Here is a 17,012-nt window from a genome sequence, read left to right as displayed (position 1 = left end):
ATTTAAATTGATTTCAGAAGTTTCCTGGTGGCTCAGCGGGTTAAGGATCTGGCACTGTCCCTGCAGTTACAGCCGGGGCACATGTTCGATCCATGGCTCAGGAACTTCTGCATGTCGCAGGTGTGGCCAGAGAAACCCCCTGATTTCAAATACTCTGTATAGATTGGCATTTCTGGGAAAAGCAGCAAGAAGAGAATTTGGGTCGGCTGGATTGCCTTTTTAAACACTTTCCCCACTCCCCTATATTTAATACATGTTTATAAACTTAAATAACAAGAGTTGTCATTGGTCTTAGTTTCAGGATTCATTGACTTTATGGGAATAGTCTAGTTTTCCTTGCTGAGTTTGGAATGTGAATACAAAGAGAAACATGTTACTCTAGAAACACGTAGAGGGTAAATTTCATTTTAGGGTTTGGTGGTTTAAAAGTCTAAGATTATATTGTTTAGAGTTATAATCTGTAAACCTAGAATAAGGCAGTATATAGTACAAGATACCAAAATTCCTGTAAAAATTTTTTGATTTTTTTTCTCTCTTTTTCCATTTAGTTTCCATCCTTTATCCACAGCCAGAAGAGAAACCCTCAGACACACCTGAAGGATCCGGACATGGTCTGGGACTTCTGGAGCCTACGTCCTGAGTCTCTGCATCAGGTGGGAACACTGCTTTTTTCAATATATTATAGCATATCACCTGGCATGGAACTGTTAATTATGCCTCACACATTGTTCTCCAGTTTTGGCTATGTTATTAGAATTGGTCTTTGACTTTCTTTTTGAGAGGCTTCCTCTGATTTCTTGATCCTCGAAGAGTTTTAAAATGACTGATTTTATTAATTTCCCCTCATCCATAGACCTTATGTGATGCTAGAACCATTATCAATTGATACTTAGCAATATTCAAGATTCAAGTCTCTAGTAGGTAGTTAAAGTTTCTGCATTAGGTGCATTAGGGAAATGAGGGGGAAGTAGTACCAAACAAATTTTCTTTTTCTTTCTTTTTTTTAATTTTAGGGCCGTACCTGTGGCATAAGGAAGTTCCCAGCCTAGGGATCAAATAGGAGCTGCAGCTGCCAGCCTACACCACAGCCACAGCAATGCCAGCTTGGAGCCTTGTCTGCTACCTGCACTGCAGCTCATGGCAATGCTGGATCCTTGACCTACTGAGTGGGGCCAGGGATCAAACCCTTATCCTCATGGATACTGGTCGGTTTCATTTCAGCTGAGCCACAGTGGGAACCCCCACCCCCAAACAAATTTTATTAAATTAAAATTTAGTAACAAGTTAAATAACAACAAGTTTAATAACAAGTTAAATAACAATCATTTTAGCTTTTTTTTCCAGAATTTTGAGCCATGAGGTTAATGATCTCTATATCATTCTGCTTTAAAATTCTTTAGTTTGTTATTTTTTTCATCAGTGGTAACCCTACCTGTGGGTACTTGGCTAGCATATTCCATGCCATTAAGGGAGTTTTCTGGAAACTTAAGGCTGTCTTAAAAATACAAGATGTTTCAATTAAAACTGAAAAATTTGGGAGTTCCCGTCATGGCGCAGCGGAAATGACTCCAACTAGGAACCATGAGGTTGTGGGTTCGATCCCTGGCCTCGCTCAGTGGGTTAAGGATCCGGCATTGCTGTGGCTGTGATGTAGGCTGGCAGCTGTAGCTCCGATTAGACCCCTAGCCTGGGAATCTCCATGTGCTGTGGTTGCGGCCTTAAAAAGACAAAAGACAAAATAAATAAATAAATAAATAAAACTGAAACATTTCAGGCTTTATTTTTCTGTTCCTTAGGTTTCCTTCCTGTTCAGCGATCGAGGGATTCCAGATGGACACAGGCACATGAACGGATATGGATCGCACACTTTCAAGCTGGTTAATGAGAAGGGAGAGGCGGTTTATTGCAAATTCCATTATAAGGTACACGTTGCCTTTGGGCAGTGGGCAGAAGGCTCCCGCTACTCGTGTCTCCTTACTTCTGAGGACTGGGCAAAGGTCAAGGCCTCCCCCACTTTCCCCGTACCTGCACACTCTGCGATGACAAGTTTCCATCTAGTTGATTAGGACCTTCGCTATTTGGGTGGCCACTGCCTGAGGGAATAGACTCATGCTGCCCAGTTAGAAGAACCCTGTGTGGTGGCTCTGGTCTCTTTGTGTGACTGGAGGGTAAGACCACATAGCTGTCCTAGTTTAGTCATCAAGCGTTCTTCTTTCGGACCCTGGGAGCTCTGCTGTAAAATTTAGGAAAATGCTCATTTTGTGCTGGCTCTCTGGTTTAATGTTTCCGGTGCTGGCAGGTGCACGTGGATATTTTTTTCTCCCTGAAGAAGGAAGATCTAAGGTTTTGGTCTGGACTTAAGTGTAAAGAAATAATCCAGGCTTCCCAGCTAGGCAAAAGGAAATTCCAAGATGGTTTAGCCTAGAGTTCTTTTTTTTTTTTTTTCCTTTTTTCAGGTCTGCACTCGAGGCACATGGAGGTCCCCAGGTTAGGTAGGAGTTGAATCAGAGCTGTAGCCGATGGCCTACCCCACAGCCACAGCAATGCGGAATCTAAGCAGCGTCAGTGACCTACACCACAGCTCACGGCAATGCAACACCAAATCCCCCGACCACTGAGCGAGGCTAGGAATCGGACTTGTGTCCTCATGGATACTAGTAAGATTCATTTCCGCTGAGCCGTGATGGGAACTCCTAATCTAGAGTTCTTTGTTGGAGTTTAGTGTGGAGTGTTAGCAAAGAGTAAAGTGTGATGTCTCTTGGTCTTTCCTGGCCCTGAGTCATTGTTCTGAGCACGGATACTTCTGGGGTCTGCAGGGGACAAAGAAGTAGGGCTTTCCTGTCTGTAATACCAATCTCTCTCTCATTTTCCACATCTGATGCTCTTTCCAAAAGCGTTTCTTCTAACTTTTAAATTCATCCATCCATCCATCTCGCGAGCATTTATTGAGGATGTGTTATGAACAAGGCAAATAAAAAAAGCTGTTACAAATGTCAGAAGACAAAAGTTCTCTCTTTTTTTTTTTTTCATTTGGTTTCTTATAATCAGATCAATCAGATCAGATCAGTTACCTTTGGGGAAGCTTTTGAGAACCTGGTATTTTTTTTTTTTTTTTTTTTAGGGCCGCACCTCTGATATATGGAGGTTCGTAGGCTAGGGGTCTAATTGGCCAACGCCACAGCCACAGCAATGCCAGATCTGAGCTGCATCTCTGACCTACACCACAGCTCATAGCAACACTGGATCCTTAACCCACTGAGCGAGGCCAGGGATCGAACCCGTAACCTCATGGTTACTAGTTGGATTTGTTTCTGCTGAGCCACAATGGGAACTCCAAGAACCTTTTAATTGATTGAGGTGTTTTAAAGGGTTCTCTCTTAATATGATCTTGGCATTGGTTAGAATAAGTAATATTGCCAGAGAACTCAAGAAGGTTATGAAAAAACCTCTGGTTGCCTAAGAACTTATTTCCAAATACTAGCGTTAAAATCAGCAGAAACAGAAGCGGGCTCATGACAAACATAGTCACCCTCTTAATGACAAATCCCAAGTCCTGTTTTCTTCTGTCCTGTCTTTTTTTTCTTTTTTTTTTTTGGTCTTTTTGTCTTTTTTTTTTTGTTGTTGTTGTTGCTATTTCTTGGGCCGCTCCCGTGGCACATGGAGGTTCCCAGGCTAGGGGTTGAATCGGAGCTGTAGCCACCGGCCTACGCCAGAGCCACACAACGTGGGATCCAAGCCGCGTCTGCAACCTACACCACAGCTCACGGCAACACCGGATCGTTAACCCACTGAGCAAGGGCAGGGACCGAACCCGCAACCTCATGGTTCCTAGTCGGATTCGTTAACCACTGCGCCACGACGGGAACTCCCCTCTTCTGTCCTGTCTTAATCTTCATCTGAACAACTTCTGCAGGTATATCAGACAGGAAAACTGTCACCCCACTTTTCTTTTTTTTTTTTTTTTGTCTTTTTGCTATTTCTTTGGGCCGCTCCCGTGGCATATGGAGGTTCCCAGGCTAGGGGTCGAATTGGAGCTGTAGCCGCCGGCCTACACCAGAGCCACTGCAACGCGGGATCCGAGCAGTGTCTGCAACCCACACCACAGCTCACGGCAATGCCAGATCGTTAACCCACTGAGCAAGGGCAGGGACCGAACCCGAAACCTCATGGTTCCTAGTCGGATTCATTTCCGCTGCGCCACGACAGGAACTCCTCACCCCACTTTTCTTATGATGTGCATCTGTAATCTTTGGAAAGGTATGGTTGTAGTAGGCGGTTGACCCATTCATTGCATATAATTCCCAAAAGGGGCAGCATAATGTCATTTAGAGCAGGACTAAATGATTGTTCTTGGAACAGCTAGCATGGTCGGTGGCTTTGCAGTTAGAGCAATCTGAATTCAGATCTTCCCTCTTCGAGGTAACTGTGACTCGGCACATTCTTAAAAGTTCTCTGAGTTCTAGTTTCATTGCCGTAGAATTGGGATAATTGTCCTAGCTGTTGATGGTCCTGGGAACATGGGGTTGCTTATGGGTCTGTTCAGCAGAGGCCCCTGAGAGAGCTGAGATCTGTATAGATTCATCAATCTGGATTATGCTGACCTAAGATTATTCTTTTCTAAATTCAGGAGATTCAATTGAAATCAGAAAGGTACTGCCATTTTATGGCACAATTTAATGTATTAGCTGGGTGAGCTGACTTTGATTTTTCAATCCTGAAGATATAGTAGTAAGAAGGGTTTCAATTTTGCCAGCGGCTGTAGAAAGTTGGGATTTCTGTGGAAGAAATAGACCAGGCTTCCAGAGGTGACTTGCTAATAAGGAAATCTTTACATTGTGCCAGACCTGAGAGGGACCTTTCAGAATAAGAAACAAGGGAACTTGAAGAGCAGGGTGGAATGATGTTAGGAGCACTTGTGGAAGTGACTTCTTTGGGTCTTAAAGCCTTGTTTAGAAAGTCAGAATTCTAATTTTGGTTGCTCACAGTTGGAGAACTGGTTCAGAGCAGGTGTGCTGAAGTTCTTTTCAGTTCTAGAAACTGATTGTATGATTTCTTTTTTGTTTTTTAATTGGCCACGCCCACAGCATGCAGAAGTTCCCAGGCCTGGGATTGAACCCTCACCACAGCCGTGACAATGCCAAATCCTTAACCGCCAGGCCACTAGGGAAGTCCTATGGTTTATTTTTAAAAAAAGAAAGAAAGGAGGAGATTAGCGTGGAAAGATACTAGCTGAGCAGCCTTGGTAATTGATTTGAGCTATTTTAAAACAGGGAATTAAAAAAATTACTCATGCAAAAGAAAACGGGAAGTGTTAATTTTATTAATAATTTGCATATTTAAGAAATATATTTTGATTTTTTTTCCCTATCTGAAAAGTAGCATGAATATAAAAAATTTAAATAGCCACTCTGGAAAACACTTTTGAAATTCCTCAAGAAATTAAACAAAGAGTTACCATATGACCCAGCAGCTCCATTCTGAGATATGTACTCAAATAAATTTTTATTTATTTTTTAGGGCCGCACCAGCAGCATATGGAAGTTCCCAGGCTAGGGGTTGAATTGGAGCTACAGCTGCCAGCCTACACCACAGCCACAGCCACATGGGATCTGATCTGCGTCTATGACCTACACCGCAGCTCACAGCAATGCCGGATCTTTAACCCACTGAGCGGGGCCAGAAATCAAACCAGCATCCTCATGGATACTAGTCAGGTTCCTTACTGCTGAGCCACAACGGGAACTCCGAATTGGATACTTTATTTAAAGCAGTTAAAGTTGTAAATTTTAGGTTACGTGTATTTTGTAGCAAAAATTGTTTTACCTTGTCTGAAGGCAGAAATGCAACATTTTCTGTGTGAGTGAAAAATTGAAAATAAACTATGTCAACAGTTAAAAAATCTAAATATTATAGAATACATAAAGGGAAAGAGGACTAATTTTAAGCGTAAAATGTGTAAGGCAGACTTGCTGGACATTGAAAGGAATCAGGATAATCAAGTAGAATTTCTTATTGGTACATTCATACTTGTATCAGATTTGTCTCTTGCTACAGGGAAAATCCATTCTTGGGTAATATTGTTCATAATCCTTCAATGGATTACTGATGAAAGTTCTATAACTTTGCCAATAAGTTTCAGTTTGAACTTGTTTCTTTCGTTCTGTAGACTGACCAGGGCATCAAAAACCTTTCCGTTGAAGATGCAGCAAGACTTTCCCAGGAAGATCCTGACTATGGCATCCGGGACCTTTTTAATGCCATTGCCACCGGCAACTATCCCTCCTGGACTTTTTACATCCAGGTCATGACATTTCAGGAGGCGGAAATTTTTCCATTTAATCCTTTTGATCTTACCAAGGTGAGTCAGTTAACAGCTAAATTGTTTTCTCTTTCAAATGTCTTTGCATCTGATTTTAAAACATTTGCAGTCAAAGCTTCATAATGATAGGGAAGTCACAGAGAGAACACATGGAGTTACTTGAGAGTTTCCTGGCCTGTGAATGAGGGCTCCCTTGAATCTCTATCCTTCTAGTTCCTCTTTGTTGAGCTTATTGAGCTCATCTGGGTGGCCTGATTTTTCTTATTAATAGGCAAACAATTTTTTTTTTTTTTTGGCTTTTTGTCTTTCTAGGGCTACACCCACAGCATATGGAGGTTCCCAGGCTAGCGGTCCAATCAGAGCCACAGCAATGCAGGAGCCAAGCCGCTTCTGTGACATACACCACCGCTCACAACAATGCTGGATCCTTAACCCACTGAGCAAGGCCAGGGATCCAACCCTCGTCCTCATGGATGCTAGTTGGGTTCATTAACCACTGAGCCATGACAGGAACTCCAATAGGCAAACAAATTTTGATAAGTTGATGTACCTTTGCCCAGGGAGGGTGTCAGTATTTACTCTTTCCTGTTGTTAAAGTTTGCACCAAAGCACTCACCTTAAGTTCTTATCACTGTATTGAATTAAAACATTATTTTCACTTCTTTTCATTGGCTCCATTGTATTTAAAAGCTGATATTTTCTGTGGGTACTTTAATTTTCTTCTGTTGGTTTTCTGGTAATTGTGAACATGACATTGTTTTTAGGTTTGGCCTCACAGCGAATACCCTCTTATCCCAGTTGGTAAACTGGTCTTAAACCGGAATCCAGTTAATTATTTTGCTGAGGTTGAACAGATGGCCTTTGACCCAAGCAACATGCCACCCGGCATTGAGCCCAGCCCTGACAAGATGCTGCAGGTAAACTTCGGACTGAGAGATGCTGAGGCAGGACTGTATGTGCATGCGTGCAGCCCCCCCACCCCACCCCCCAGTGTAATTTGGCATGATCTTTATATGAAGAATTAACTAGAACACCATTTAAACTTCAGTCTGGATCCTGAGTTCCTATGGGACTGACCAAAACATCCTTAAATGAGCATTATGGTATAAAACAAATTTCACAGATCCCTCAATATGGTAAGACTTGGACATTTGGTCTCTTAATTTGAAAGAAGTGATACTAGAAATGCCTGAGGTATTTGTAGGGTAAAGTATTCTTTTTCAGGCTGTCATCTGGGAGGGAGAATATCAGTAATTGATTATCGCACTTGGCTAGCATAACTTTATTCATTTCCTCTTCCTTGGTAATGCTTAAATTTTTCCACATGTAGAAAGAGACCCAGAGATGTTTTTTACAAACTCAATTTATGTTTTCCATTGATTAAAGGCAGTGGGTTAATTTAACTGCTTGTCTTGGTAATGTTCCTAGGCACTCAGTTGTGGGTTTGTTTTTTTTTTTTCTTTTTCGGGCCACTCCTGCAGCATATGGAGGTTCCCAGGCTAGGGGTCTAATCAGAGCTACAGCTGCCGGCCGACGCCAGAGCCACAGCAACACCAGATCTGAGCTACATCTTCGACCTACACCACAGCTCATGACAGTGCTGGATCCTTAACCCACTGAATGAGGCCAAGGATTGTACCCACAACCTCATGGTTCCTAGTCGGATTCGTTTCTGCTGTGCCAAGATGGGAACTCCTCAGTATTTTTTTTTTTTTTTTTCCCAAAAACACTCACCAATATGTTCTTTCAAGAGTACAAAGAGCGGAAAATTCTTATTTGGATCAGAAATTAGTAGGAAAATAACTGGCTTAATAATTATTGAGTAAATCAATCATTTGTGTTCTTGGACTATGTCCATGATACAAAGATTAAAGTTTATACCCTAGATCAGACCACAGTGACCAACAGCTGTTTCTTATGTAAGCATCTGATTCCAGTTCAGTTGTCATGCTCCACGCAGGCAAGCTAAGATGCCTTTGTTCTTTTGCTTTTTTATTTTATTTTATTTTATTTTATTTTTTTATTTTTAGGGCTACACTTGTGTCATATGGAATTCCCAGACTAGGGTTGAATCGGAGCTACAGCTGCTGGCCTGCGCCACAGCCACAGCCACAGCAATGCAGGATCTGATCCGTGTCTGCGACCTACGCGACAGCTCATGGTAACACCAGATCCTTAACCGGCTAAGCAAGGCCAGGGATCGAACCTGCAACCTCATGGTTACCCACTGGATTTGTTTCTGCTGTGCCACCATGGGCACTGAGCATGTCAGAGGGGACCTTAATGCTTAGGTAGAAGTTTGTCCTTTCTAGGAAACGTTTTCTTCGGTTTGGAGAAACGTGATCTAGTATGTATTAAGTAGAATCACTCCTGTTCATGGTGAATAAAGAGGAAGCTAAGGGTTAAGAATAGAAAAGGGAGATCAGGCAGATTACAAAGGATAAGCAGCAGGGGTTGCATGGAAACTGAGGAGTGGAGGAAGCCAAGATCATGTGACCCTGGGCCCTGAGCCTCCCCTGCCTGGGGCTGGAAGGGAGTGGGACTGTGAAAGGAGAGGTGAGTGGGCTTTGCCAAGGCAGAAAATTGTCGTCAAGGGAAGAGCCAAGGCTGAGGGAACCGGTTGAGGAAGGAACGATGCCCCAAAGTATTTTCACAAGAATCTAGGACACCCTGGGGCTTTGCGGCCACAGTGACACCAGGAGTTACTTAGCGACACCAAGTCATACAAGCAGAAGAGCACCGAAGTGTTGGATGGAGGCCTGGACCCAGGGAAAAGGACCGCAAAGCAAACATGTATTCTGCACCGCAGCAGAAAACTAGTATAGGGAGTTCCTGTTGTGGCGCAGTGGTTAATGTACTAGGAACCATGAGGTTGCAGGTTCGATCCCTGGCCTTGCTCAGTGGGTTAAGGATCCAGCGTTGCTGTGAGCTGTGGTGTAGGTCACAGACAAGGCTCAGATCCCGCGTTGCTGTGGCTCTGGCGTAGGCTGGCGGCTACAGCTCCGATTGGACCCCTAGCCTGGGAACTTCCATATGCCACAGGTGCGGCCCTAGAAAAGGCAAAAAGACAAAAAAAAAAAAAAGAAAGAAAGAAAAAGAAAAAAGAAAATGAAAAAAGAAAACTAGTGTAGGAGGCAGTCCATTGCAATTGTGAGGAAGAGAGTCCTGGAAAAGGATGATACGTGGAAATCAGATCATTTCTGTCAGTATTATTTCTGGATTCAGCAAACCTATTTAAGTTTCACTTGCTATCTTTAGTTTTTTTGTTTTTAAAGTGAGTTTATTTATTTCGTCTTTTTAGGGCTGTACCCGCGGCATATTGAGATTCCCAGGCTAGGGGTCGAATCGGAGGTATAGCCACCAGCCTACGCCACCACCACAGCCACGATGGATCCGAGCTGCTTCTGCAACCTGCACCACACAGCTCACGGCAACGCCAAATTCTTAACCCACTGAGCAAGGCCAGGAATTGAACTCACATCCTCATAGATCCTATTCAGGTGTGTTAACCACTGAGCCACGACAGGAACTCCTTAAGTGAGTTTAAAAAGTGTTTGAGGAGTCCCGTCGTGGCGCAGTGGTTAACGAATCCGACTAGGAACCATGAGGTTGCGGGTTTGATCCCTGCCCTTGCTCAGTGGGTTAAGGATCCGGTGTTGCCGTGAGCTGTGGTGTAGGTTGCAGATGCGGCTTGGATCCCGTGTTGCTGTGGCTCTGGCATAGGCCAGTGGCTACAGCTCCGATTCGACCCCTAGCCTGGGAACCTCCATATGCCACAGGAGCGGCCCAAAGAAATAGCAAAAAGACAAAAAAAAAAAAGTGTTTGAAAGAGCTTTAGTTGATTCAGGGAGGATATTGGTGCGTAGCCTAGTTTTTCCCACTTCTTAGGTCCTTCCTCTGTGAGATCTGATGCCAGGGAGCGTGTCAGGAGCCATGTAAAAGAGAAGGACTGTCGCACTTATGTCGCCATTTGCTGACCAGTGAGGCATTGTTCAAGGTTTTCTGAGTAGCTGAGTCATAGAATCCGTGTGGGTCCTTAGGAAGATTCTTTGGCAGGAACATGTAGGGTGATGATGGAGAAGGGATTGGAAGGGGCGAGCCAGTCAGGAGGACTTTGGAAATTCCACGAATGGGAGCTAATGCCTGTCCAGGCGGTCGTACTTGTACAGTCATGGCCAGTGTTCTCAGTTGCCTTAGGGTTGGGCTTTGCCTAATGAGAATATGCACGTAATTGGGTACTACGACTGATATGGAGGTTATCATACAACTTTCTGTTTCAGCCCTAACTGAAAGAAATGACAAAACCTCCTGCTTTGGTTACATGTGTGATTTAATCTTTGCTTCAGGACCTTGTGGCCTTGTGGGCCATCTTTTTGCACCATGGCTTTCTTGGGGCAAAACTGTTTTTACCTGGAAAGTGTCAGAGCTCAAAGTGTATCCGAGCTAAACCAGACTGCAACATGTAGGGGGGCTTTTTGAGTAATTCCCTGTACAAGTGGTTTTGTCAACTTTACTTCTTCCTGCTAAGAGCAAGTGAGTGACCCCCTCCCCTGGAGTGAGAGTGGGGAGGCGTGGAATTCGTTCATGATTCCGGTCAGTTGGCATCTAGCAAATTTCTTTTACAATGTAATATGGCCTTGGGAATAGGAAACAAGACAAGCCTAGGTACTAACTTGTTATTTGAAGGGAAAAAAAAAAAAGTGATTGTCTAGAACAGATGTGAAGATGTATGGCTGTTTGGAACCCCTGGCATGGAAGATTAAGGACTGTTCAGTTAAAGAGAACTCATTTCAGGAGAGGTAAGAGACTGCTCTTTACTGGCGGGGACAGGCAGGATTTTGCTGTGCTTTGTGCTTGAAACTTGACTGCGAGTTTATGGACCAGTCCTTTTTTATTCGTTACTGGGCACAGCCAACATCTATGTCGTTTATAACCACAGGGCCGCCTATTTGCCTATCCTGACACTCACCGCCACCGCCTGGGGCCCAACTATCTTCAGATACCTGTGAACTGTCCCTTCCGCGCTAGGGTGGCCAACTACCAGCGTGATGGCCCCATGTGCTTTCAGGACAATCAAGGTAGGCCCGAGACCTTGGCTCACCCTGGGGGTGCAGAGGGCGCTGCTGGGCAGGGCGGGGGGGGGGGGGGGGGGGCAGGAGGAGAGGGTCTCAGGCTGCCCCATAGGACCCCCTGCTCTTTGGAGCCCCCACAGGCGCTCCTGCCCACCGCTTACTTTCGGCCCAGCAGTGAAGGGTTAAACTGCCTGCAGACTCTCCATGCCTTTGTCTCTTTGACACGTTCTACTGAGAGTTCCCCCCCTCAGATTCCACTCGCTGTGCATCTGACAGTGAAAGGCAGGGATAAAGGTCTTTTTCATACTGACTCAGTATCAGCCGACTTAGGGAACCAGGTTTAAAGACTCTTCACAGAGTGGACAGTCCCTGAAATCACTCTGAAGCCACCAGGACTTAGCCTCTGGGATGTGCAAATGCCAAGAGTTCGTGTCTTTTGTTTCTCTTTGCCTGTTGCTGGGGCCCCCGGAGAAGCAAGTCTGGCTAGATTGTAGGGGGAGGGGTGGGTTAGAATGAGAGAGAAATGGTAAATCATGGGATCCTCGCCCACCGCTTTTTGATTTAAATAAACTAGTGAGATAAGACTCCATCGCACGTTGTTTTGGGGAGCTCGTTTATCAAATTTATGATTTTTTTCTTTTAACTACTCTTTTTGGTGCCATGTTCAAACAGCCTCTGTTTCTGATTAATTAGAGAATGCTTGACTAGTGGTTTTTTTCCTTTTGGTATTCCACAGTTTAATATACTTTTTTATTTTTTTGTCTTTTTAGGACTGCATCCTTGACATATGGAAGTTCCCAGGCTAGGGGTGGAATCGGAGCTACAGCTGCTGGCCTGCTGCCACAGCCACAGTAACGCAGGATCTGAGCAGTATCTGCAACCTATACTACAGCTCACGGCAACACCAGATCCTTTTGACCCACTGAGCGAGTCCAGGGATCGAACCCACGTCCTCATGGATACTAGTCAGGCTTGTTCCCACTGAGCCACAATGGGAACTCCAGCACAGTTTAATATAAATCTTGGTTTTCTTTCTTTTTTTCTTTTTTGGCTACCCCATGGCATATGGAGTCCCCAGGGCGAGGGATCAGATCCAAGCCACAGTTGTGACCTACGCCTCTATGCCCCAGTTGCAGCAATGCAGGATTCTTTTTTTTTTTTGGTCTTTTTGCTATTTCTTTGGGCCGCTTCTGCGGCATATGGAGGTTCCCAGGCTAGGGGTCTAATCGGAGCTGTAGTCACCGGCCTACGCCAGAGCCACAGCAACACGGGATCCAAGCCGCATCTGCAACCTACACCACAGCTCACGGCAACGCCGGATCGTTAACCCACTGGGCAAGGGCAGGGACCGAACCCTCAACCTCATGGTTCCTAGTCGGATTCGTTAACCACTGCGCCACGACGGGAACTCCGAATGCAGGATTCTTTAACCCACTGTGCTGGGCAGGGAATTGAACCTGAGTCCTGGCACCACAGAGACACCACTGTTCCCATTGTGCCACAGCAGCAACTCCTAAGTCTTCTTTTTTTCTTTTTCTATTTAGGACGCATCATCCCTTCAGAGATTTTAATGATGACTTTTGTTTAGAGCCATTGATATCTATTTCAAACAAAGTTTATTTTTCTGTGATTAAAAAATAATACATGTACCCTAAAGGAAGCTTGGAAAACATAAGGGAAAGAAGAGAAGGGAGAAGAGAAATAAGTTTACATGCTCACTAACTGATGATATTAGGTGGTTGCAATATATCCACGGTCTGTGGTTTATAGGGTTATGGGGTGTGGGTTTTTTTTGTTTGTTTGTTTGGGTTTTTTTGTCTTTTTACCATTTCTTGGGCCACTCCTGCGGCATATGGAGGTTCCCAGGCTAGGGGTCTAATCGGAGCTGTAGCCGCTGGCCTACACCACAGTCACAGCAACGCAGATCCGAGCAGCGTCTGCAGCCTACACCACAGCTCACGGCAACACTGGATCCTTAACCCACTGAGCAAGGCCAGGGATCGAACCCTCAACCTCATGGTTCCTAGTCAGATTCGTTAACCACTGTGCCACGATGGGAACTCCGAAACCCTCCAATTTGAAATGTATCTTTGAGTCTCATCTTTTATGGGGGGGGGGGCGAACCCAAACCTTTATGCATATGTTTGTACTGGCAGCACAGAAACCTATAGAGAGGAGGCCATCTGAAGTGTCTAAAGGGACTTTGAGTTCCCTGGTGGCCTAACCGTTAAGGATCTGGCATTGTCACTATTGTGGCTTGGGTCACTACTGTGGTGCAGTTCCATCCCTGGCCCGGGAATTTCTGCAGTGTGAGAGCTATGTGAGCATTTAGCAGATGGTGGTGTTATCTAAGAATCCGAGAGCTGCCTATAGCGAACTATGGCCCATTAAAAAATATGTGCAGGAGTTCCCGTCATGGCGCAGTGGTTAATGAATCTGACTAGGAACCATGAGGTTGCAGGTTCGATCCCCAGCCTTGCTCAGTGGGTTAAGGATCTGGCGTTTCCATGAGCTGTGGTATAGGCCGCAGACGAGGCTCAGATCTGGCGTTGCTGTGGCTCTGGCATAGGTTGGCGGCTACAGCTCCGATTAGACTCCTAGCCTGGGAACTTCCATATGCTGGGGAAGCGGCCCTAGAAAAGGCAAAAAGACAAAAAAAAAGGAAAAAGAAATGTGCATAGCAGGTGTATTGTGTGTGTGTGTGTACATATATATATAATTGCCATTTGAATTTATTTCTTATTTCATTGACTGTTTGCTGACTTGCTTCTCTTTTCATCTCCCCAAGTGAATCTGTGTGGTTTTCCTTTAAAGGTGGGGCTCCAAATTACTACCCCAACAGCTTCAGTGCTCCCGAACAGACGCGTTCGGCCTTGGAACATTTGACCTGCTATTCTGGGGACGTGCAGCGCTTCAACAGTGCCAACGAAGATAATGTCACCCAGGTAAAGGCTCCTCTGTCTGCCGTGAGAGTCGCTTGGTCATTTTTCCTGCCAACACCTGCCTGTATTCCCCCTTTAGAGTGCCAAACGTGTCTTACATTGAATTCAGGGACAACATCTCTGTTCATATATCAGCCCTTATATTAGATGGAGTTGAAGAGTAACTGCTTTTTTAGTACAAAGTAAGGAGACTCATTTCAGTTCCTCCAAATTTTATTGAAGGGACATAAGCGGGAGCCCTTGGGGAAGTCGTGATCTCACGGAAATCTAAGACATGGGCAAGTAGAGCCGCATGTACAAATCTGAGAGGGACAGTCCTGATTTAAGGGACTAGAACTGGATTCACAAAAGCTTTAGGAGCCTCAGTAGCCATGAATGGTGCAGGAGTTTCCACTGCTGGGCACCATCCAGGTGATTCTGCTGCTGGTCATCTGTCTGCTGATGCTTTTCTGTACTAACTGCTCATTCTTACTGGGTCCTCCCCTATTTTCCTCCTCTGTGCTTCAGAGCTTGCTGTGGCTTTGCTATGACCATAACCTAACTCTTCTTTATGGCTTCTTTCTCCCTGTATTACTTTTTTTTTTTTGGACCCTATTTTACTCCTTCTGTCAATACTTCTATATCAGATTCTGGAGAGAGGAAATGGGATTTAGTCAACCCATCGTGTCACAATAGGTTGCATCAGTAGTTAACTGTCTGGGGTCAAGTGCACACCCTGTTTCTCATCCCCTGGAGCTGCCCCGGCACTGTTCTTTTAGTAAATGCAATGGAAGAGGCCTTTGACTTTGAAGAGTAGTCACCTGACTAATGTGTCCAGGGCAGCTTATACCACCCACAGGAAAAGGACAAAGTTAAAAAGTATAGTTGTCTTAGAGCGCTGCTTGAGTAGTTGTGAAACATTAAATCAGAATAGGACCTGTTCTCGTTTCTTCATTTGTAAATGTGTGTTCCAAATAAAATATACGTAAGTATATGAATGAGTTCACTGCGAAAATATCCATTTGAAAGGCATTTATGTGTATACCTATGTATAAACAAGATTATTATAGTATATAAGCCATATTTAAATGAAATTAAATGTCTGCTGAAAGCCTTTTATAATAATTGCCTCATTCTTGGTGATGCAGATGATACCGAGTATATTATAGTACTGTCCCTGCTTCTCAGAGACTTTTGCCTGCATGAAGTCTACTCCAGTTTTAAACTAGCTAGTACAACTTCTGCCACAATGAATTTAGAGGTTGTTGCATACACATTAACATTTGTCATATGATCATTCTTATTTTGAGAGATTTTCTTATCATTATATCGAAGTCAAGTTTTTAATCACTCATGTTACTGCTTATAGATTCATAGCATAATCCTATAACTCTAAGAGTAACATGCAATATAAATAAGAAGATCCAGATTTATACTCTTAAAAATGATTCACTTGTCTTCTGCTTCTGGTTTATGACAGACTAGTTTGTGTATCAGATCTATCCTCTTATGGGGAACATTGGAAAGCAAGATAAAAATCCAAAAAGCATCTGTTTAAAGGCTTTGGAGAATTGTAAAAGCATTAAGAATTAGAGGGGCCAAGATTTTGGACAGAAAAGAAGTGCAGAGATGTGAGCTTGATATTTATTCTTCTCTTCTCATGAGGCATTTATTACTTTGTAAGTCTTGGCCAAGATACTGAGCAGAGTTTATAGCGTTTTCATGGGTCTGGAGGGATAAAAATTGGGGTTCAAGGCCTGCTAAGAAAGAGGGCCTCTGGTTAACATCCCAGGCATGCGTTGGATCCCTGAAGGGCCATGCCTAGAAATAAGGGCAAAGCTGCAAAAACTAAAGCCCAGTTTTACACCAGCTCAGTCTCAGGCTGGGTTAAGGTGATCTCCCTTTATCCTAACTGCCAGAAGCAAACATAAGCCTTTGGAGGAAAATAGAACCTCAGATTATCTCTCCGTGTTTTCATATGCAAATACCTGGCAGTCCGTAATAAGTCAGCAAGCATACTCAAGACCTGAGACCTTACAACTGAAAACCAAGAGGGAGAAAAAACCTGGCAATAGAAACAAACCTACTGGAGATTCAGATAATGGAATTGTCAGATATAGGTTTTAAAATAACTGCAAATAGAGGTTCCCGTCGTGGCACAGTGGTTAACGAATCCGACTGGGAACCATGAGGTTGCGGGTTCAGTCCCTGCCCTTGCTCAGTGGGTTAAGGACCCGGCGTTGCCGTGAGCTGTGGTGTAGGTTGCAGAGGCGGCTTGGATCCAGCGTTGCTGTGGCTCTGGTGTAGGCCGGTGGCTACAGGTCCAATTCGACCCCTAGCCTGGGAACCTCCATATGCCACAGGAGCGGCCCAAGAAATGGCAAAAAGACAAAATAAATAAATAAATAAATAAATAAATAAATAAAATAACTGCAAATAATATGTTCAGGAAAATAGAAAATAGATGACAACATGGTGAATTTAATAAGAGAACTTTAATCTATAAAAACAATGAATGGACATTGGGATGGAAATGCTATAAAATTTGGTTGTGATGATCATTGTACAACTATAAGTGTAATAAAACTCATTGAGTAATTAAAAAAATAGAAAATAAGTAAAAAAAACAATGAATGGACATACTAAACAGGAAAATTCAACAACTAACATTAAGCATTTAGTAAATGAGTTTAAAAGAAG

General features: G+C 43.9%; 1 protein-coding gene across 1 annotated transcript in view; it reads left to right on the top strand.

Annotated features, from left to right (window-relative positions):
• The window catches only part of CAT (catalase), a 39,821-nt gene that overhangs the window by 17,151 nt on the left and 5,658 nt on the right, over positions 1-17,012 (top strand). The window contains exons 5-10 of the mRNA XM_047776023.1: positions 549-653; positions 1,797-1,922; positions 6,167-6,358; positions 7,084-7,236; positions 11,259-11,397; positions 14,206-14,336. Coding sequence (XP_047631979.1) covers positions 549-653; positions 1,797-1,922; positions 6,167-6,358; positions 7,084-7,236; positions 11,259-11,397; positions 14,206-14,336 — 846 coding nt within the window. The remainder of the gene's footprint in view (positions 1-548; positions 654-1,796; positions 1,923-6,166; positions 6,359-7,083; positions 7,237-11,258; positions 11,398-14,205; positions 14,337-17,012) is intronic.

This window comes from Phacochoerus africanus, chromosome 4 (genome assembly GCF_016906955.1).
Source record: "Phacochoerus africanus isolate WHEZ1 chromosome 4, ROS_Pafr_v1, whole genome shotgun sequence".
NCBI lineage: Eukaryota > Metazoa > Chordata > Mammalia > Artiodactyla > Suidae > Phacochoerus > Phacochoerus africanus.
Note: the sequence above shows the minus strand (reverse complement) of the source record. Positions and strands in the feature narration are given on the sequence as shown.